The sequence below is a fragment of the Schizophyllum commune genome, assembly GCF_000143185.2.
Source record: "Schizophyllum commune H4-8 unplaced genomic scaffold SCHCOscaffold_3, whole genome shotgun sequence".
NCBI classification, from domain to species: domain Eukaryota; kingdom Fungi; phylum Basidiomycota; class Agaricomycetes; order Agaricales; family Schizophyllaceae; genus Schizophyllum; species Schizophyllum commune.
The window spans coordinates 627,151-647,500 of NW_026089540.1; the positions used below are offsets into that span (position 1 = coordinate 627,151).

Sequence of the window (20,350 nt, forward strand, 5' to 3'; positions counted from 1 at the left end):
CTCGAGCTTGAGGGAAGCCAGTGATACGGCGCAGGCTTTGAGGTAATGTAGCAGCGAAATAATGAAGGCAACGAAGATCGCTGCAAGTCACTGGCGGCATACACTCAATGCCAGGTCTTCGTTGATGCGCTGCGGAAGCCTCGGACCTTCTGTCGACGCATCGGACCTTTCGTCAACGCGGTGGGCCTCTGGTCGGCATGACAGAATTTTCGCTGGCACAATGGACCTTCCGGTGGCACGGGACCTTCTGTTGGCGCCAAGAGCCCGGTGATATCTGACGCGCTGCTGATAGAAGATACACTCACGAGCCGGCTGGCTTGTACAAGTGTGTCTGTGAGCTACAGTAGTACGTACGCGGGTGATTGGACGTAGTAGATGACTATCACTGACGAGTACAGGGTCCGCACTCGCTATCTATACCGATGGGGGGCATTCATTGGACCGATACGACGAGAAAGGGCACTCTCATGTCAGGCTCCGTTCCGGGCGGCTTTCCGACAATGAAGAGAGCCTTCAAAACTCAAGGAGGGGTCAAGCACTTCCATTCCTGCAGCCCATACTTCCCTATTCTTTCATCATCATGTCCTTGGCAAGCGCGTACGCGTGTGGCGAGAGTAGCTCAGGAAACGAGGTGCAGGTGGCACAAAGGAGACGCTCCTTCCCGCTGCCAGGTTCGTTTGCCACTGATTCCACCTCGTCCTTCGGAGGTTTCGCCGTGCGCACAACTTTCGATGCCGACTGAATTGGACTGGATCGGGGAAATGACGACCGCGTCGTTGACGGTGTCATCTTTGCCCTTCATGTGCGTGTCGCGGGAGTCGATTCATTTCCTGAGTGGTGGTGCCCCCCGTGTTGTCGCACGTTCCCTGACATGCGCTTGGAGATCGTTAATAGCCAGTGTCGTCGGTGCGTTATTAATGACTGATCGCCGTCGTATTCCCTGTCCTATGTCGCACTTACCATCCGCTATCCACAATAGGTCCTCATTCGGCAATTTCTGCATTACATAAATGTCGCACCCTTGGCGCGCGGCGTTGCTGCAGGACTTCGCGAGTCCGCATCGCGGTGACAATGACAAGCACGTCCTTCCACTTCACTCAATGGAGACTGCGATGACCGTTCTGCAATAGCCGTTTGAGCCATACTGTTTCACCGCCATCCGAGAAAATCACAGTCTCGCGTGTACGATGGCTTCACCGTCTTGCGAGTCACGCCGACTTCAAGCTGCTACCAAGGGTTGCCCCCCAGGACCACTCCTTCCCGATCCCGTAAATTCGTGACTGAGATCTCAGAGACAATCACACGCGCTTTATAGATAGCCTTTGATGGCCGGAGGGCGGGTAGCCGACGAGCGGGGCCTGAAGGGAGTGCTAGAACGAGTGTGACCTGTCAGACAGTAGCCTCAGGCGTCCGTGCTCGTGTCTAAGGATGTAAAGGACGGTTCATGCTACTGCGGCGCCTACTACCCTATGGTAAGCGATGCCATAATCTGACGCCTTCGCCTGAGTACCGATTCATCTTAGCCACATCAACAGACAAAGAGCTGTGGATGGCCGCATGGAAAGGCGTCTCTTTGAGAGCAGACAAATGCATCGCGTGATGGTCTCGCGACGCCTTTTCGCCTCAAGAACACGTGATGGTGCTGAACTTAGACCACCATGAGCGTCCTTCCAGCGAACGCACACACTTTCATACGAGAAGAGTCTCTGACCTTCAGCGCATAGAGCCCGATATGAACATCGTCGGTCAGTGAATTATATGCATGAGCTCATGGGGTGTCTACCGTAGATGTGCGTACGTCCCCCACATAGCCATCGGGAATGTATGCGATGTTGTGAGCATAAAAGGGAGCCAGTCTCGTCATCTTTGTCACCTCACAAGGCTCTGTTTCTGCTCACTCTCGCTCCTCTTGACACCCTCCTCATTGTTCATACACCCACATCGGAAGAAACCGCGTACATACCTTGAATTATATGAGCATGCTGTGTGCAAACCATCTCGATTCATCGATCGAATGTGGCATACCCACATATAGTTTCTGGCATAATAATAGCCTTGGAGCAGCATTTCCTCCAGGTATGTTTTGGCATGCTCTTCTCACTATTTGAACGGCCAATTGAACGTGTTCTGATGTTTCCAGGATATGGGTATACCCCTTCGACAGCGAGCCCGACGTGGGCCCAGGGCGCGCTTCATGACGGGCTCCTGCTCGACGACCCCGCCTTCCGTGCCGTCCAGTACCAGGACCTAGAGGGCGCTGTCATCCTGTATCCGACATCTGATCTCCCTGTCGCTCGCTCGGTCGTAGGCTCGGAGAAGCGAGACATAGCTCATGCCCTCCGGCGCGCGTGCGTGCCCCAGCACGAGTGTAGCTGGTGCGGGAAGAGGTTCACCAGGAAGCTCAACCGCAATGGTGCGTGGTTCCTTGTGCCCGTGCCTCCTTCGCACATTAATCGTCTGCGCAGAACATATCCTCCGACACGAGAATCAGCTTACCTTCTCCTGCAATGTCGCCGGGTGCACGCAGCGCGTCAACACGCGAAGCGACCTCAGAGGTCACCGAAGGAGATGCCACGACCGAGGCGCGGCCGAGGCGCAGGCAGAATAATACGACGGGGCACGTCGGCGAATGTGGTGGATGGCGACAGAGGCGTGCAGTTGAGTATGAGGGGCAGCGCTTCAGTCACCCACGCGATGTTGCGCAGCTCATGGGCAGGGCAAGGATATAGACTGTAGCGTGATTCTTGATGATGTAGACATATATTGCATCGGCATAGGAAGACGCAGAGAGGCAAACGAGTGTCGTGAGCTAAGCCGAGGTGCCAGCGTTCGTGATAGGGTCTGCCGGTGACATACGTGACGTCGGGTGAAGGCCGTGAGCACTGAGGTTCAGGTATTGAGCCCAAGACCATACGACGACGTGACGCAGGTCGCATCATAGGTACTGAGTACATGGGAGGAGAAGAAGTAAGGTTCGTACACGCGGGCCGACGCCGCCTCGACTGTATTTCGGCTTTTGCCGCCGGCTTCTCAGCATCTACTTGCCTCAAGTCTTACCTTCATGACGTCGTCGACTGCACCGCCCAACACTGACTTGCTCCTTGGTCCCTGATAATTCTCATATACCTACCTATGAAAGCCGATCTCCATCTTCTCCCGTTCATTGACAGTATGCGAACGCCGAACGCGCATTCCGCAGCCCGCGAAGCTTACTTACCGGCCTTCTTAGCGGCATCTAATCCTGACGTCCTCATGGAAAGCAGTATAATCCTTGATCATCGCATGTTGAGGTTCATAGAACAGCATGAAGTTACGTGTCGGGCGCCAACTTTGAATGAAACGTAGACAATGAATAGAGGGTAGAACGTCTGCCTCGTCGAGGTTTGTCCGTGAATGTTGACGAGCGCCGGGTCGGCATTTTGTGGGGGGATCCGTTCAGCGGACGGGCACGTAGGACGGTACAGACAGATCTTAAAGGTTGTATCGACTAATCGCGAGAAAGGCGGCAACTGCCTCCTCTGCGCAAGCATCTGAGCCTTGCGAGAGCGCGCGAAGGGCATGGTTGATGATGAATATCATCGTCCGTCCGAGCCACTTTGATCGTTCTTCCTTCGGCAGTCTGCTGGATTTGTGCACCTTTCATAATTCAGATCAGCGGCGCAGATTTGGATGTCGCGATTGTCACTTACCGCCCCGACCGCGAACGCGCCTCCCAAGGTGACAGGATCGTGGATGCAGCGAAGGGACGCAAGCATCGCGTCTAGGGGCGCCCCACGCAGCAATGCCGTGTTGAACAAAGTGAAGCGCGATTGCCACCCGTCGAAGCCGACGAAGTATTCCTGGAGAACGCGCCCTCGTTAGACATATGTTTAGGAGGCCATATATATACTCGCGGACGTACCAACTGTTTGTCACTCTGCTCACTGGATCGTTTCAGCGCCGTCGAGAAGATAGCCCAGTACCGCCTTTTGTCCCATCCACCGACGGCGCGGTCGTTCCCGTAATGCAGGGCAATTCGGCGCTTCAACTCCTGGAACGCATCGCGCTCGAAGATGCTCTGTGTGGCCCGCAAGTCAAGCCCGTTGCTGGAGAACCACTCTACGACGAAGCGGTTCCTGTGCTCGGACTCGGTCTTGGGGCAAAGCTTTACAGACGTGTCCAGCGCGCGTGGGAGTGGGAGCGTGGCCTCGCACATACGCTGCTGAAAAGCCTCCCAGTACCGCCCGAGCCAGTCCAGCAGCGCCATCTCGCGCGAGAGGAAGTAGGCGATATCCGGGGGTGTAGTGAGAAGGTCGCGGAGGGCGATGGTTCGGAAGCGCAAGAAGTGCTCCATGAAGAGCAGCAGCTCCGCGGTGCGAGCGGGTGTCGCGATGGAGTGTGCGAGGGGAGGAGAGATGTCCTGCGTCGCGGGCTCTATCCAGATGCGGAACCACTCGTTGACAATGGCGCGGCCGCGCCCGTATTGGTGGAGGTCGGAGGTGGCCTGCGCACTTAGCGAAATCGGCTGAGACGGATGTGTTTGGCCAGGGAAGAGGGCAAAGTTCAAGTTCTCGGCGGGGGGCATGTTGTAGGATGGGTGGACATAGCGATAAAGGCACCTTTTAATATATAAGATGCAACAAAACGCACGCATACATGCTTGAGCTCCGAGGCTCGTCGCGCTATGTCAAGAGACTCAAGCAGGCTTTGACCGACATAGACCAGCACACGCCCGAGGTACGAATTGACTTCTATGATCAGTATCCAGAACAAGCTGTGGTCGTGCCAGCCAATCGAGCGTCAGTAGGGCATGGCTAGACAGCAGCCAGATATCGTCGCAGCCAGGCGGCGCGACTCGAAGGTATACCCGAGTAAACCGATCCCCGTAGCAAGTACAGCGTGGCGTGGGTCATTGCGCGCAGGTAGTATATCATCTGCGCTCTCGTGGTGTTGTAAAGGTGTAGGCGCTCAAGCGACACGGAGGCATCCATATCAGCGACGTGGTGGTAAGAAGAAGGTTCGAACGTGTGGGAAATAGCGGGCCGGATCGATATCCGGCGAGTCTGCGTCTCGGGATTTGCCGCTTGCTTCTTGTACACGACCTCCACGAAACACATCGCGAGTCTCCAGGACGTTCCCAATCTTTGCACTCATGATGAAGCAACACCGCTCAATAGCCTACGCTAAGGAGCCACTTTACTGTCAGTTCTCAACTTCGATAAGATTGTCCGTCGAAGTCTCGAAACTATCTAGTACAACGAACCCCATTCGTAGTGCAATGGCGAACTAGTGGAGACTCTCCCTGACTGTCTTCGATATGGACGTGCGGCCTCTTCGGTCTACCACGCTCAGGTTGTTGGGCAACTCTTTCAGTCCAGCGCTCAAACGCTGTGAGTCATCCAGGAACCGGCCTCCACAGCCACCGGTTTATCCCACGTGGAGCGTTCAAACGATCATTGCATGCGGGCGATCGGTACGGAAGATAAGAAATTGTCTCTTCCCCAACCCCTCCAAGTCCTATACATTGCCTCGCGCGGGAGGCAGACGCCCATAATGTGCTGCTGAGATCGACTAGTGCGTGCCACATAGCCAGCTGACAGCCGTTATCTGACTTCGGGCTCCAGCGGGAGATAACCACAAGTAGCTCGACTCACACGACTCGATTGCACCTAATCGTCGCCCGGAACGTCGATGGCAGAGGCCCCCCACATCGCACACCATGATCAGTCCAGCAATGGACACCAAAACGCTCGCTCCTCCATCGAGAAGGAAGAGTTAGAAGCGCTTCCCGGCACTCGCCGTCTATTCGATAGCGAGGGTCATGTCACTGTGGTCCTCAACTTCGCGGGCGACGCGTCGTCCCTCAAGAAGCACGGCGACGTCGTCCTCATCCCCCAACCGACCGACTCGCCGAACGACCCCCTACAGTGGTCGCTCGCGCGCAAGATTTGGCACACGGCGCTGGTCTGTTTCGTCACCGCCCTAACAGCCGCCACGTCGAACAGCGCGGGCTCCGCCGCGGACGGTTTCAACGAGGAGCTCGGAATCGACTACTCGTCGTTCAACACCGGCGCCGGCATCCTGTTCATCGGTATCGGGTACTGGGTGCTGTTCTCCTCGCCCGCCGTCCACCTCTACGGGCGCCGCATCCTCTACCTGGTCTCCATGATCCTCGGTCTCGTTGGCAGTATCTGGTTCGGTGTAGCCAAGAATGAGGCGGGGACGATTTGGAGTCAGCTCTTTGTCGGCGCGTCCGAGTCCATCGCCGAGGCGGTCGTACAGCTCAGCCTCATGGACCTGTGGTTCGAGCATCAGGCGGGCGCCGCTATCGGCGTGTACGTGCTTGCCACCAGCGTGGGCACGTATCTTGGCTCGCTGATCGCGAGTTACATCGCGTACAGTTTCCTCGGCTTCCGCTGGGTCGGCTACATGGGCGCGGTCATCTGCGGCGGCACCCTGGTGCTGCTCTTCTTTGGTCTAGAGGAGACACAGTTCGACCGGGCGGGGTACATGGCCAAGCACGGCCTCAACGTCAGCGAGCGCGTTGAGAAGGTGGTCGTCGACGCGGCTCTCGACGACGAGAAGAAGGGCGGCCAGTCACCGACGCGCGACTTTGAGCGCTCCGGCTCCGGCTTCGCCGAGCCCGAGGCGCAAAAGTCGTACTGGCAGCGCATCCAGCTCATTACACCCGCGCACAACCTCCGGGGCACCGGCTTCAAGCAGTGGACGCGGCAGATCTGGCACACGCTCAAGGTGTTCACCTTCCCCGCGGTGTGGTACGCGGGCCTGCAGTGGGGCATGCAGAGCGCGATGCTCACCTTCTACCTCACCGTCGAGCAGGACACGTGGTACGGCGCGCCCTGGTTCTACTCCGACGCGCAGGTCGGGAACATGAACATCCCCACGCTCATCGGCTCCGTCATCGGCTGCTGCATCGCCGGCTGGGGGAGCGACTACTTCACGCTCTGGGTGACGCGCCGCCGCGGGGGCGTCATGGAGGCCGAGTCGCGGCTGTGGCTCATGATCCTGCCCACCATCATCTTCCCCGCGGGCATGTTCATCTTCGGCATCGGCTCCGGCCGCGGGTGGGACTGGCCCGCGCCGTACGTCGGGCTCGGGTTCATCGGGTTCGGCTACGGCTGCGCGGGCGATCTGAGCATGGCGTACCTGGTCGACGCGTACCCGGACATGGTGCTCGAGGGCATGGTCGGCGTCGCGGTCATCAACAACTCGATCGGGTGCATCTTCAGCTTCGTCACGAGCCCGTGGATGGACGCGAGCGGGGTGGAGAATACGTTCATCGCGGCGGGGGTGCTGTCGTTCGCGGCGCTCGCGACGACGCTGCCCATGGCGGTATGGGGCAAGGCCGCCAGACGCGCGACGAAGAAGCGATATGACCGGTTTGTTGCAGAGCGCGATGGGCTGCAGAGCTAGGGCTCGGAGGAGAGCGACGCTCAGACGAGGACATTGACGTGTACGTGCGTGGCTGCACTCGTGGATCGGTGTAATGTGTTTCCCCATAGATCTTATTCACGCTATTTATCATCGCTCGTTCGGTTATTTGCTTTAGCAACTCGTTTCCTTGTTGTGCTCAACTTGTTTTCCATGTTGTGTCTACAATCTCGAGCTGTGGTGAGGGCTGGTTGAAGGGTCGAAGAAATCTTGCAATCGTGCGATGTGAGTGGAATGATTATACGGCCAGATGTTGCTGCTTCGATACATACTAGGTCCGAGTGTGTTGAACTTGTGCATGAAGACCTTGCAAGCTCCCCGATTTGATTTCACCACACTTGCTCTGTCTTTACTTCTGTCGAAATCAAGTCCTCTGCTATTAAGGCTGCGTGTGGCATACTGACGTGAACGTTGCCCCTTCCGCTTCGAGTGGCCGACCAAATCCTCGGTTTGCTACATCCCGATGAACAGTCGGAAGGCGCGCTCCTGCAACATCACTAATAATCTTGGATAGCGGCACGCGAGAGGATGCTGCAAGCGCGCGTCCGAACGGTATTGCGCGGCCACAATCGGCGAAGTTCGCGTCGTTGTTGCTACATTACGTGGGTATCTATAATTTTTACACATTCTTCCCTGCCTTAGGAAGAAGAGACCAGAAGTCTAAGAAAGTCGACACTGCCTGGACTCCCATCATGTCCCTTGACCTTGAGTCCTCCACACCATCACATCGTATGGCATGGTATATCGCAATGGTCAGATTTTGCGCAAAGATCTGTGTCCGCTCCTGCTCAGACAGCTTCTTGTCGTAGTAAGCTTCGTACTGTAAGCGAGTGTCAGCGAGGGGCAATCCAACCCGGCGAGAACCTCCAACTCACAGTTTCGCTGCCGACTACTCCGCCAAGGGTGACAGGATCCATAACACAATCCAAGTCGATGCGATATCTTTCGGGTGGCATCACCAAGGTCACGAAGTCTATGCTCAGTTGGTAACGAACGCTCCCGCCGTCGATCGTCTGAGCGGCAGTCGAAGGCTGGGAAAGAATGAGATGCTGATGACTTAACTCGTGGCACTGCAGTCAACTCACCCACTCGCTTTTTTCGCCGTTCTGCAGGTAACGCACCAAGCCCGTGAGGATGATACGCCAGTACCGTTCGCCGTCGAGATCAAACCACCCCTCGGCGAACCCAAGCCTCCGCTGCATCTCGACAAAGGCCGAGGCGCCAAACATCGCGAGCATGGAATCAAAGCAGATTCGCATCTGCTTGAACCAGGCCTTCACAGCGGAGACGACGGAGGGGTCGGATAGGTCGATGGCACGCGGCTCGCACTCCTCCATGTAGTCGTAGTACGCATTCCAGTACGCGTTGACCTCGCGCACGGCCGATTCTGCTCTCTCGTCGAGTTGCTTCTGGACCGCCTCTGGCATACAACGGCTGTCGATTATCCACTTGAAGTCTGAGAGCTCGTTCGAGAAGGCGACGATCTCGTGAAGGCGCGGGTCGGCGGCATTGAAGTTCTCCCACAGCGCTCGAATGCGAGGCATGGCGGGCTCGAGCCAAACGCGCGACCACTCGAGCAAGCGTGCGCTCTTTTCTCCGTAGCGCTGGAGATCCGCGTGCGCCTCTGCGCTGAGGACGGGGGAGCTCGACGGGGTCTCCTGGTTGGGGAACATGTGGAACGAGTCTCTGGTGAGGGTGGCAGCAGCCATGATGCGTGTTAAGGACGATAGCGAGGGATGAAGCGTACGAGTTGGATTATGGGGCTATGTGAGTCTCCGCTCTCCCCTATATACGCGTGTCGAGTGTCATAGCAACCGCGTGTGTCGACCGTCGCCATGGTCTGAGTCCGACCAAATATGCAGCAACCTCGAGGCGCAATTCAGCGCACTCGATGAAGGTCATTGTCACCTCATCTCCGATATCCCCGGATAGGCGTCGTCATTGTTCCAAAAAGGGAACAATAGGCCGAAGCTCCCGAGGCATTGTGCGCTATTCGAGGTAAGCGTTCTGAGTCACGTAAAGCCAACGCCACCTACCTACAAGGTCGAGCGCCTCCGTGTCGTACCATGGTTACCGAGCGCACGGACACTGCTTTGGATTCGATCGTAGGTCCGATGCAAATGAAGAGATGAATCGCATTAGCTATCTAGGTCCTGGAGCCGAATCAACTCCTCCCAGTTCTCCGCAAGGCAGAAAAATTCGGGAAGTCTCTTCCAAATCCTCCACTTCCCGCCCGCAAACACCTCGTTAACGTGGTTCCTGCAACGAAGACACAGAAATTCGTGCGCGATGCAGAACTCGTCGAATGGTTCACCATGAAAGAAATGCAGATACCCGGAGTCTTCCACGAAGCACTCGAAGGCTTCTTTGGTACTACATCGTTCACTGCACCCTAGCGTAGCCGTCTCCGCATCTTCATACGCATAGGGGAACATTTCCTCGGCCTGGGCGTTCAAGACCGTGTGCAGGCCCTGCAGTGCCGCCGCCTTGTCTTCGAAGGATATAGGTAGGTCGCGGTAGATGATTGATGGGTCGTCACGGTCCACAGCATTGATGCAGATGAGGTAGGCGAAGGGGAGAAGGGAAAGGCCGCCGATCTCGCGCGCGAGGTTGATTACGGCGGTAGCCTGCTCGAGCGATGGTCGATTCCGGGGATTCTGGGGGACGGTGTCAAGGGAGGTGGGGAAGTGGCGACCAAGGATGGCCAGACACTCGCGACGGAGGCCTGTGAAGCGGTACTTGGTCGCTATGCGAACGACATCGGAGACGATGGGCAGTGTGTCGCCGAGCTTGCGGAGGTGCAGTGCGGAGAGGAACCTATAGAGAATTGTCAGTGAGTGAAGCACGGGAAAAAAATCGAGCACGCACGACGCATCGTAGAGCGTATCCAGGACATGCCGCCAGCCATTAACCGAGTCGCCCTGAAGGGTTACCGAAGGGCATCCATCCACGTCGTCGTGTACAGGAGGTTGCGGCACGGTTAGCATATCTCGGAATATCTCCGAGTTCGTAGCCAAAAGCTGCAGGAGCCGTCTATGATGAGCATGGAGGCGATGGAGGCGACTGGGAAGCGCACTGTCTTGTGCACGCGGAAAAGCGTCCCCTCAACTCGCAGGACAAGCGACCCGTCGCTATACCAGTGCTTCTCATCGCGCGTCGCGGGTTCCACGTCCGCGGGATGGTTCTCCTCCGCTTCTTCTGTTCTCTGCCGCTTGTTGGGATTCCCGCGGTGAGGAGATGACATGAGGGATGAAGACGACGTCGGTATGTAATAACGCGTCTGGGCGCTTCCAAAATCAGCATCGAGTTCGAACCTTGCTTTCGCAGTCTCGTTCCGACAGATTCGAAAGTATGCTCGATGTTTCCTCTGCTTGACACTCTGATACATATCTACGGGATGTGTACTGGCTCTACCCCTACCACTGGAAACTATGCATCTCGAGGAAGGTGCACATAGCTTGTTCCGCGGCAGCGTCCCCCAATTTGTAGTCGTCCAGGACTATGTCGATTATACGGCACATATTCTGGAGAAGATATTCTGTTTTCGACTTAGCATCGCCTGTCAAGAGTATATCGGGCTGACAAAGGGAGTCAGTTCAATCAGGAGCACGACGGAAAGAATGGTTCTCCTCGACTTACGTCGACTAGGCCAACAGCTCCTCCTAGCGTAATCGGGTCTCGGACATATTTGACGCCATTCAGGTCCTTGTCCAGGATTGGGAAGCGTGCCTTCCACTCGAGCTTCTCCCGAAAGCTTGGGGACGGCTTCGAACAAGTTAGTGATAGAACAATCCATTTCATCTGAGCTACGCACCACCTTCAGTCGACGATCGGTGTCGGACGCGAGCGATCGCGCCAGGCCAGCGAGAAAGATGTTCCAATAGCGTCTGCGATCAGTCTTGCCATGGCTGTCAGCGGGAGATCCCTCTTGAGACTCGTCTGTGGACTTCATCAAAAACATGTCGTCCATGGACTGGAATCGCAGGTCGAGGTCCTCGAACCAGGCGTGAAGGCGACAGAGGAGCGCGGGATCGAGCTCCTTGATGTAGAAAGGCGAGTCCTCGACGCGTCGGTCCTCGCCGCTCTCGTACAGGGCATAGAATTTCTCCCAGAAGAGCCCGAGCGGGGCTAGGACCGTGTGCCGATCCGCCACAGCGTTTGAGTTGATAAAGGACGAGGTATCATGCAAGTGTGCTTCGAAGGTAATCCAGTTGCGCGAGAAGGCTAGAGCCATAGCCGCGTGTGCTTCGTCGACTTCGGAATTGTTTACCCAGCCCTGGACTCGCTCAGCTGCGGGAAAGAAGTAGTCGCGGCACCACGCATTGCAGATGGCGGTCTGGGCACCATGAAGCCGAGTTTCCTCGGCGGCACGAGCCTGGCGTTCTTCGAAGAGGATGTTCGTGGACTCGTCGGGTAGTCGAAGGAAGTGCGTCCTGCTTCTGATGAGAGCCATGTCGATGAAGACGTTGAGAGGTGGGGAGAGAGCACGTCGAGGCGAAGATGAAGCGAGGGCGATGTTGTTCGAAGCCTTAGTCCCGTATTATATATATAGGTAGACTCGGTGTTTATGACCAGAGGGTGATCAGAAGTTAACAAGAGTTTATGATCCTCACCTGCGTGTCGTACTGGATCACAAACAATACTACGACAAGAACAGCTGCCCAAGTAGCTATGCCGGCGATCCATATTCTTGTTGCAGCTCATCGGTGATGGCGGGAGGTCAAAAGCGGCATTCGCATTTGACGACGCGGAGCGGAAACGTGCCGAATGCCTTCGGCACTTGCCGGCAGAACAAGGGACCCCAAGACCGTGTACACTTACTCTTGGCGGACAAAGACGTTCAACTGGATCCTAGGTGTGCTCCTACTTTTCCCGTGTTGAGGCCATCACCCCGTTCGATCGCGGGCATCAGGGTCCCCTTGCGGCACATGCACACTCAGCCACTTTATCGGTGATTATAGGGACTTGCATAGCATAATTAAACAGATTGTACAGTCGGAGGATATAGAAGAAAACTCAGAATGTCGTGGGGAATATCGCACCCCAGAAAAACGGTCTCAACTGCACAGAGTACACGTTTACGCCATACTGTCTGTAATTCCGTCCCTCGGTCCTCCCAGCCGCGGATGAGAACTAACAAGGGAGCGCCACGGATGAGGAACATTCTCAGCAGCGCCAAAGTAGGAGACACCCTCAGAAAACAGATCGACCGGAGAGGCAGTACCGCCAACAAATCCAGTGATACAATCTGTTGCAGCGGAGGAGTCCATGACCTCGTCGGGCATATCGAGGACAATTGATCGCATTACCTTCAGTTCGCCGGCAGTCGCGAGAGTGCGACAAATCGCGTCCGCGGGCAAGCGGGAGCGGGTCCGTACGCTCAACCTCAATATGGGGCGTGTGCGGTCACCTGAGTGCATGACATGCACCCGAGCCCTAACAGACATCGCGATGACCTCCGACAAGACAATGGTGAGCCTGACCTCGTTGTCGACCAGCGTTCCCGCGGTGGGGCTCGAGGTATTCGCCACTAGCGCGTCGACGTCTTCGAGTAGGATGTAGAGGGCTCCGTCGTTCTCGTGGGCGGTGAGGCGGAAAGGGATGAACGGGTGGTCGACCTTATCATGTTCGCGCGCAGTGGAGACGTCATGGTCGGCCATGAAATCTTCAGAACCAGCGGAAGTGCCAGCGGGAGATGCATTGCCATTGTGTGCGTCGTTCGGATGGATACTAGCATAAGGGACATCGTCTCCGATAACTTGATTTCCGTCGCCCCCACGTAATTTTTTGACGTCGCCTGAGGAATTTGATTTGGTACCTCTGATGAAGACGTCGATATTCCTCGGCGGTTGGACAATGTGCGGCGAGTCGCGCATGGTCACGGAGGATGACACCGGTGACTGGTGTAGGAGGGCTGAGGAGGCTCGCGCAGGCGTCGGTGGAAGCGGACGAGGGCCCTTGGGATGCACCTCAGACGGCGTGAAACTCGAATCGGCTGGCGCCCGGGCTATGAATCACTTTCAGAGATTGATAGGCGCAGAGGTTCTTGAGTTGCTTACCATGATGCGCCGTCTCTACGGTGACGCTCGTCGCATCATCGCCTCCGTGCGGTATCACCGTGCCAGAGCCCTCACCCATTACAGAAGGTGCGACTGTCGCCAAAGCTTGTTCGCGAGGAGAGGGTGTACCATCGATGAGCCGGTCTGGCGTTGAGATCCCCTCTGGGCGGCAATTCTCGCCGACAGAAATATCCACCGAACCGCGTTGCGTAGAAGAACCCCGCGCATCGGGAACTACACGTTCAAGAGCTAGTAGACGCTCGCTGATAGCACAGCCCTGATCTTCGGCACGAGAACCCGATCCGCGCTGAGCAGGAGAAGGTGGCTGCGTCGCAGGAGCGACATTACCGATGTTCCGCATGATATAGCCCAGATTATCCTCCACTCGGCGTAGACATTGCGCGGTGCTGTTTCCTTGCTCCTCCAAGCGACCGAGACGCTCTAGCACCCTCGCAGTCACATCTCCAGGATATCCCTGCTGGGCCTGAGTGTCGTCCGAGATCCTGGGGCCAGCAGAACGCCCAGGAGGCGGCACAAAGCGGGAGGGGCCAGGAGCGGGTGCGGCCTCTTCGTCGACTGCAGGTGCATGCTGGGACGAGGGATTGAACTGGGGATGAGTTCTAGTACATCGGCGCAGCCTATCACGCCACTCATCGACGAGGCGACAACGAGGGCGGTCGGTGGCTGATTGAAGCTCCTGAGGAGGCGCGAAGTGCTGGTTATGTGCGGAGAAAGCTGCAGTATGGGGCAAAGGAGGCTCGACGTGCGGGCTGCCTGCGGTGAAAGCCGCAAAAGGGGGAGGCGAGTACTCGACGGGCTGACCATCCGCATCGAAGGCCGCGAAATCGGGGACAGGCGTGCCAGTGCGTTCGTCGTTCGTCGTGTTGTCGGCCGCGGAGGTGGAAAACGGGCGCGCGAAAGTCGAGGCAGGACGCGCGAAAGAGGGGAACTGACGCGTATAGCGCGGATCAATCGTCGTGTAGGGTTCAAAGTTGGAGAACGGATCGTAGTCGTCCAAATCGCCCCGGTCGTCGTCCGAGTCCTCCGTGTCGTCGCTGGGCGGTATGAAGGCCGCTCCGTCGTCAGTCGGGAAGCGCTGCTCGTCGCTGCTAGCCGCGTCGCGGCCCGCTCCATCGCCGCTTGCGCCGCCGCCGCCTTCATTGTCTACATCTTGCGCCAGCGGGTCTCCGGCCTCGATTGTGAGGCGAGTGCCGCGCGTGTTCGTGCTGCTGCCATAGACATGACACGCATGTAGGACTTGCTCATGGAAGGCGGTCGCCGCCGCTCGCTCTTGATCACGTTGCGTGCGAAGATCGGAGGAGACACGCCTCTCGTTGCGCAACTCCTGGTCAAGACGCGCTATCTCGCCCTGCGCGTGCTTGAGCTGCGCGCGGACATCCTCGACTTGCTCACGGAGCCCGCGTCCAGCACGGCGCTCCTCGCGAGCCCGGAGACGTCCCTCATACTCCCGACTCAGCCTCCGCTCGCGGCCAAGCTCTTCTACCCGCGCGATATACTCATCGGTAAGCTTCCTGAGTTCCCCCTTCACCTCGCCCAACTTGCGCTCGGAATCCTGGCGCTCGCGCCCAAAGTCCTCGCGCACGCCTTCAAGGAAAGCGCAACGGTGGCGCAGGCCGGCGATGGTGCCGAAGTGCTGCTCGGCGAGATCGCGCTCTTGCGCGCGTTCGGCATCGAGGTAGCCGACGATGCGCTGGAGGCGGGCGCGTTCTTCGCGCTCGGCGTTGCGTTCGTGGCGCAGGCGGATGTTTTCGTGGCAAAAGCGGCGAGCAGGGTCGGGGTTGGGGTCCATGGTGGGGTGATGCGGCGATGAAGTCGTGCGATGACTGACGGTTGACTGGGGTGAGGTACAACATGAGGCAGGAAGAGGGGGGAGAGTTGGTAGGCAGACATCAGCTAGCGCCAGAAATGCATACTGAGCGGACGCGCACCTCGTAGGACGTCCTGATGACGAAGCGTATCCCAAAGATGAGGAGACTTGCTACAAGGAAGGAAAAGAGGACGTCTTCTTTCGTGGCGAGGCCGTCGTACGCGGCAGATGGCAGAGCCACGCTGGTCTTCAAAGCGGGCAGATAGTCGAACGTCGATTTCGTGACTCGTGAGTACTGTCAAGACGTAAAAGACAGTCGCGCAGCGACTGCTGACTCGTGAGGGACGTGAAGATCGTTTCTGATTTCCCCATCACTGAGATGCACTCATAAGTATGCGGACTTATTATCGGGGAATGCGTGTATGTGGCGAGTGGCGCCTGGGGTAGGAAGTCGCTTCATTGAATGGACGGGGCCGTCCCTTTTGTCTCGAAGTATACAGCTATCCCGTTGTACTCCCATTGCGAAAGTTGCTGGCGCATTTCTCGTACGTTTTCAGGAACGCAGAAGAGAGGAAAACGTTGATGTTAATTGTCGTCGAGAACGCAGAGCACTCGCACTGGCATCCCTCAGTACGTCGTGAGGCCTGAGGCTTCGTGGGGAAGAACAAGAGCGTCGGTCCGGAAACGGCGCATCATCAGCGCAACGCCACAAATGTGATCGACGCCGGCGCCAAGCACGGCCACACAACGACGCCGACGAGCTCCGAGGCGCGCTCGGCGTGTTCAGAACACCACCAGCAGTCATGCAGCCCACCTTCGCGCGCGCCCAGCTCGGCGGCCTCGTCCCGCCCAAGATTGCCTCCCCCAACCTTGTCGTGCGTAGCCCCGGTCCTTTCTCGAGAAGTACTTCACTGACGGATGCTTTTCCATGCCTTGATTTTTCTCCATGCGCGTCGCGTGTATTTGTGTTCGACTATCTTTCGCTGCTCTCTTCTTGCACCACCTGGGCTCTACCGACCTATGCAATGCACTCTCCGCCATCCTAAACCACCCTCATGATGCTTGCGTATGCAAACAGTCTGGCGGCTCTGGTGCTGCCCTCCGCCCCCTCGTCGCCTTCTACTCCAAGCTGCCGAAGGGTGAGGCCACCGCCGCTTCGGGTGGTCTCAAGAAGTACTTTGTCGGCCGCAACGCGACCGCGAAGCCCCTCCTCGCGCTCATTGTCGGCCTCTGGACCATCGGGTACACGATCGACTACCAGAGTACGTTACCTTGCCTCGATCTATTGACTACGCTGACCATTCCTCTTGTGTGCAGTGCACCTCAGTACGTCCTCGCTGTATCTTTAAACCCCGCCCCTTGCTGATGAACCCATCAGAGCACCACAAGAACCACCCGCACTAAGCAGAGCGCAGCGCGCACGGTTGCTGGTTGCCGGTTTAGAGCAGTGTAGAAGAGGAATCAACCTGTTGTGACTGCCCCCGCGTTCTGTTTATTGTCTGCTCCCGCCCGACCTGCACCTCAACGTTCCAAGCTCTGCTGTCATATCTTACCTCACTCGCGCATAGTCGACTTCGACTGCGCCTTGTCGTCGTCTGCGCCATGCTTACCTCGCGTTCAAATGATCTCCGGAGGTCTAGTCAATGGCTACGCACGGGCGCTGGGTCAGCACGTTTCCTGAGCACCAGCCTGACTGCATTTGTATCCGGTTGGCGGATGTACGCGGCACACGCAACGTCAGTGAATATGTATGCAAGCCCTTCGCGTCCATACCCCCGTGCTTCCGCGATGGTCTGCCGGCCACTTCGCGTACAATGCAACGTCACTCGGGCGGCCAAGTACTCCCCGGTGGATCAGGCATCGGATGTCATGGGCTCTCAGCTCATGGTCGAAGATGGACCATGCGTGACCGGCGACGTGACATCCCTGACGCTGGTCCCAGGCGCCGCCGCTGTTCCGCCTTGGAGCAAATCTCAAAGGCCGTCGAAACGGGACCTGGCCTTTCACCAGCCCGAATCTCATCTGCATACGAAGCAGCTGCGAAGGTGAGTGAGGCGGATCGTTCAGAGACAGCCGGTTCCGTGGCTTTCGAGGGACTTCAGGCCAACATCACATTCGTCCCTCCCGAGACCTCAAACTTCCAGTTCCAACCTAGATGATCTGCAAACAAAGACGAACGTCAACTGCTCGGAAGGCCTGGTGCAAGCGCTTCCAGCATGCGCGCACGCAGTCAACACCACGGCCAAGTTATACCGATTTCCTCAGTGTAGTCCGCGTTCGCACTCGCCCCCGTCCCCCGTGAAACAATGGACCTCGAGACACACCTGCTCCTGCGGGCCTACTCGTCGACGATGCCCAGGGGTGCGTCGTATAAAAGCCCTTCAATGCTGACCTTGTTTTCCCGTCCCCCGTTTCTCAGAGTTCCTCTCCAGCCAGCCCCGACCCGACTCGACAGCTCCTTCCTTCGATTCTCGACCATTACCATGAAGTGTGCCATCGTCCTCGCCTCCCTTCTCGCCCTCGCCAGCGCCGCCGCGGTCGAGAAGCGCGCCGACTACCCCGCTTGTGGAACCAGTACGTCCAGCCTCTGTCCCCTTTCTATCCTCGTTCCCCTCTCCATCCTCTTCCCCTCTCTATCCTGCTCCCCTCTCCATCCTCCTCCCCTCCCACCCCTGTCACCCCGCCGAGCCACCCCACTCACACACGCACACAGCCGGCCCCGCCACGCTCCACGTCCCCGACAGCGTCACCGTCGGGCAGAAGTTCCCCGCGCGCTACTGCTCCGGCCAGTACGCCAAGACGTCCTCCAAGTCGATTACGCTCGCCGTGGACGCGCGCGGCACGGCCGACGTCGACGGCGCGATCATCATCGCGGACGGGCTGACGCCGGGCGCGGCGGGGAATAGCACGCCCGATGCGGCGGGGAGCGACAAGACCGCCGCGGCGGGGAGCGACGAGACCGCGGCGGCAGGGGGCAACACGTACGACTTCGAGGCAGAACTCCCGCAGGGGCAGACGCAGTTCCCGGGCGCGGTGAGCTTGGTCGTGGTGGAGAAGATTAATGATTATTATGTGGTGAGTCGCGGTGTGGCACTTGTGCGGGGTGAAGTAGGTTGGCTGACTGTGCGGCAGGAGTCGAGCTACGTTGTGTTCACGCAGGAGGTCAAGGTCGTTTCTGCCTAGTGGGCAGACGCAGACACGACGTTGGACTAGAGATGCTCGCAACGAACTTCATGGACCACCTCTCGGACATGGCCACTATCTAGCTATCAATGTCTTCTCTAACGCAGTTCACTACGTTCTGTCCGTGTATGGACTTCTGCGGCGAATGAGAACGTGGTGGCTCTCTGCTCGAAGGCTGTTGGACCCAATATCACAGCGTCCATATGTCTATGTCACTCCATCCCGGTTGGTGCTAAGGTAAGTACAATGTATATCTCTTCGGTTCGTATCGTCATATATGCACGTTAGATCGCCCTCTCGTATCCATCACCCTACTTCTCTTCCTCGCTCAGTACTAGATCCTCTTCATCAACACGATAGTCGAGCGCCGCCGTGCTGTCGCGCTGGATGTTCGTGCGCGGTGCGCCGCCACCGCCACGAATGCCGATGATCTCGTGTCTGAGAGCGAGCGTCAGCCATTGCAACGAGGGCGATATGAAAGAGGTGCATTCGTCGGGGAAGTGAGGTGGAGGTGGAACCTGGATGAACCGCAGGTAGAACTTGATTGAAACCACGCACCTTGACAGCAAGTCCTCGATGCCCCCACGCTCCTGCCTCGCATCCAGATCGACCCTGACCCAGTTGTGCACAAGCTCGCCGTTCCGGTAGACAAGTAGCGTCGGGAGCACATCTGTATCCACCGAGTCCTCATCGTACTCGTCGGAGAACTCGTCCTCGTCTTCCTCATCTTGTCGACCGAGGAAGCCGCCGCCCGATGGCTTCTCGTCGTCGTCGTCAAAGTCATCCTCGTCTTCCTCACGTATGGTCTTGCGGATGACGGTCGTTGTGCTGCGTTTGGGTGCGGGGGTGGAGGTGGAGGCAAACCCGAGGGCGGCAGCTTTGGCGCGGAGGAACTTGGTATCGGGGTATGCGCGCGCGAGCTTGGAGAGGGAGTCATCGAGGGCGTAGCAGCGGTCTAGGGACTGTATGGCACCATCAGCGTCCCTGTGCATAAGGAGGACAAGCCAAGCACGCACCGAATCATACAGATGCACCGCGACCCAGACACCCGCCTCTTTCTCCACCGCGTCCACGAATCCGCGCATGCCGACCTCGCGCAGGTGCCCAAACCGCCCTCGCGGCGTGCCCCACTTGTCTAACCGCGCCGCATTGGCAGGCGTCGTGCCGCCCAGCGCCAGCGGATCCGCGCGCTCATCGCCTGCTGCTGCCTTCTCGCGCTCTTCCTCGAGATACGTCTTCCCACCGACCTGAGGCACCTTCCTTGCCGCCGCCTCTGCTTGTATCCGCTCGCGCTCCCGGTCCTGGTACTCGGCGCGATCGCGGATTACGCCCTTGACGCCCGTGCGGCCGGTGACACCGACTCCGACGCCTGGGTCCGCATCGGGGTTGGCGGCATTGGGAGGAAAGGAGGATGGCGAGCCAGATGGTGGTTCGTCGGCGCTGTCGAGCTCGTCGTCGTGCCAGCCGTGGTCGGGCGAGGGTGTACGGGGTGGTGAGTGGGTTGGGGAGGAGGGGTTGAAGAGCTGGCCGGAAAGGACGAGTTGTTCGAGATCAGGGGGCTGTAGCAAGTTAGGTTGGGTGTTCTGAGTGGGGGATGAGGGTCAATTCGAGCTCACCATTGTCCAAAAAGTAGGCGGAGGTGAGTGCTGGGTGAGGAAATGAGATACGCGTGGCGAGTTGGCACTGATCCGTTGGGCCCATCACGCACGCGAGGCGCACGCGGATGCCATTTAAATAATGTGGAGTTCGGGCTTGACCACAACCGCCATCTATGCGCTCGCAACCACCCAGCCCATGTATATGGGGGCTCTTGAGGTACTCTTACGCCCTCGGGCCTTCTACTAGGTAA

General features: G+C 57.9%; 10 protein-coding genes across 10 annotated transcripts; 4 read left to right on the forward strand and 6 right to left on the reverse strand.

Annotated features, from left to right (window-relative positions):
* Positions 1-2,130: 2,130 nt before the first annotated feature.
* Positions 2,131-2,608, forward strand: SCHCODRAFT_02697590 (uncharacterized protein; the record flags this gene model as incomplete). The annotated part of the gene is made up of 2 exons (XM_003033611.3): positions 2,131-2,413; positions 2,466-2,608. The coding sequence occupies 2 exons, from the start codon at positions 2,131-2,133 to the stop codon at positions 2,606-2,608; spliced, it is 426 nt and encodes a 141-aa protein (XP_003033657.2).
* Positions 2,609-3,471: 863 nt separating this feature from the next.
* Positions 3,472-4,564, reverse strand: SCHCODRAFT_02697591 (uncharacterized protein; the record flags this gene model as incomplete). Its single annotated transcript, XM_003034172.1, has 3 exons — positions 3,472-3,636; positions 3,690-3,839; positions 3,902-4,564. The coding sequence occupies 3 exons, from the start codon at positions 4,562-4,564 to the stop codon at positions 3,472-3,474; spliced, it is 978 nt and encodes a 325-aa protein (XP_003034218.1).
* An 892-nt stretch (positions 4,565-5,456) lies between these two features.
* On the forward strand, positions 5,457-7,640 carry SCHCODRAFT_01122822 (MFS general substrate transporter). Its single transcript, XM_003033612.2, has 3 exons — positions 5,457-5,553; positions 5,604-5,811; positions 5,863-7,640. Exons 2-3 carry the CDS (start codon positions 5,671-5,673, stop codon positions 7,411-7,413), a joined length of 1,692 nt encoding a protein of 563 aa, XP_003033658.1. The 5' UTR covers positions 5,457-5,553; positions 5,604-5,670; the 3' UTR covers positions 7,414-7,640.
* A 346-nt stretch (positions 7,641-7,986) lies between these two features.
* On the reverse strand, positions 7,987-9,174 carry SCHCODRAFT_02614063 (uncharacterized protein). The gene is made up of 3 exons (XM_003034173.3): positions 8,517-9,174; positions 8,307-8,462; positions 7,987-8,251 (listed from the first exon to the last, which is right to left on the reverse strand). Exons 1-3 carry the CDS (start codon positions 9,138-9,140, stop codon positions 8,051-8,053), a joined length of 981 nt encoding a protein of 326 aa, XP_003034219.1. The 5' UTR covers positions 9,141-9,174; the 3' UTR covers positions 7,987-8,050.
* Positions 9,175-9,343: 169 nt separating this feature from the next.
* On the reverse strand, positions 9,344-10,690 carry SCHCODRAFT_02183983 (uncharacterized protein). The gene is made up of 4 exons (XM_003034174.2): positions 10,508-10,690; positions 10,300-10,451; positions 9,468-10,248; positions 9,344-9,420 (listed from the first exon to the last, which is right to left on the reverse strand). The coding sequence occupies exons 1-3, from the start codon at positions 10,673-10,675 to the stop codon at positions 9,570-9,572; spliced, it is 999 nt and encodes a 332-aa protein (XP_003034220.2). The 5' UTR covers positions 10,676-10,690; the 3' UTR covers positions 9,344-9,420; positions 9,468-9,569.
* Positions 10,691-10,784: 94 nt separating this feature from the next.
* SCHCODRAFT_02568293 (uncharacterized protein) lies at positions 10,785-12,146 on the reverse strand. The gene is made up of 3 exons (XM_003034175.3): positions 11,246-12,146; positions 11,071-11,196; positions 10,785-11,009 (listed from the first exon to the last, which is right to left on the reverse strand). Exons 1-3 carry the CDS (start codon positions 11,882-11,884, stop codon positions 10,848-10,850), a joined length of 927 nt encoding a protein of 308 aa, XP_003034221.1. The 5' UTR covers positions 11,885-12,146; the 3' UTR covers positions 10,785-10,847.
* Positions 12,147-12,509: 363 nt separating this feature from the next.
* Positions 12,510-15,300, reverse strand: SCHCODRAFT_02492057 (uncharacterized protein; the record flags this gene model as incomplete). The annotated part of the gene is made up of 2 exons (XM_003034176.2): positions 12,510-13,438; positions 13,491-15,300. 2 exons carry the CDS (start codon positions 15,298-15,300, stop codon positions 12,510-12,512), a joined length of 2,739 nt encoding a protein of 912 aa, XP_003034222.2.
* Positions 15,301-16,103: 803 nt separating this feature from the next.
* SCHCODRAFT_02614072 (uncharacterized protein) lies at positions 16,104-16,952 on the forward strand. The gene is made up of 4 exons (XM_050344639.1): positions 16,104-16,193; positions 16,397-16,580; positions 16,636-16,644; positions 16,697-16,952. The coding sequence occupies exons 1-4, from the start codon at positions 16,122-16,124 to the stop codon at positions 16,720-16,722; spliced, it is 291 nt and encodes a 96-aa protein (XP_050201507.1). The 5' UTR covers positions 16,104-16,121; the 3' UTR covers positions 16,723-16,952.
* Positions 16,953-17,801: 849 nt separating this feature from the next.
* On the forward strand, positions 17,802-18,501 carry SCHCODRAFT_02493967 (uncharacterized protein; the record flags this gene model as incomplete). The annotated part of the gene is made up of 2 exons (XM_050342992.1): positions 17,802-17,892; positions 18,032-18,501. 2 exons carry the CDS (start codon positions 17,802-17,804, stop codon positions 18,499-18,501), a joined length of 561 nt encoding a protein of 186 aa, XP_050201508.1.
* Positions 18,502-18,703: 202 nt separating this feature from the next.
* Positions 18,704-20,150, reverse strand: SCHCODRAFT_02614075 (uncharacterized protein). The gene is made up of 4 exons (XM_003034177.2): positions 20,118-20,150; positions 19,518-20,060; positions 19,060-19,463; positions 18,704-18,939 (listed from the first exon to the last, which is right to left on the reverse strand). Exons 1-4 carry the CDS (start codon positions 20,118-20,120, stop codon positions 18,813-18,815), a joined length of 1,077 nt encoding a protein of 358 aa, XP_003034223.1. The 5' UTR covers positions 20,121-20,150; the 3' UTR covers positions 18,704-18,812.
* Positions 20,151-20,350: the final 200 nt, after the last annotated feature.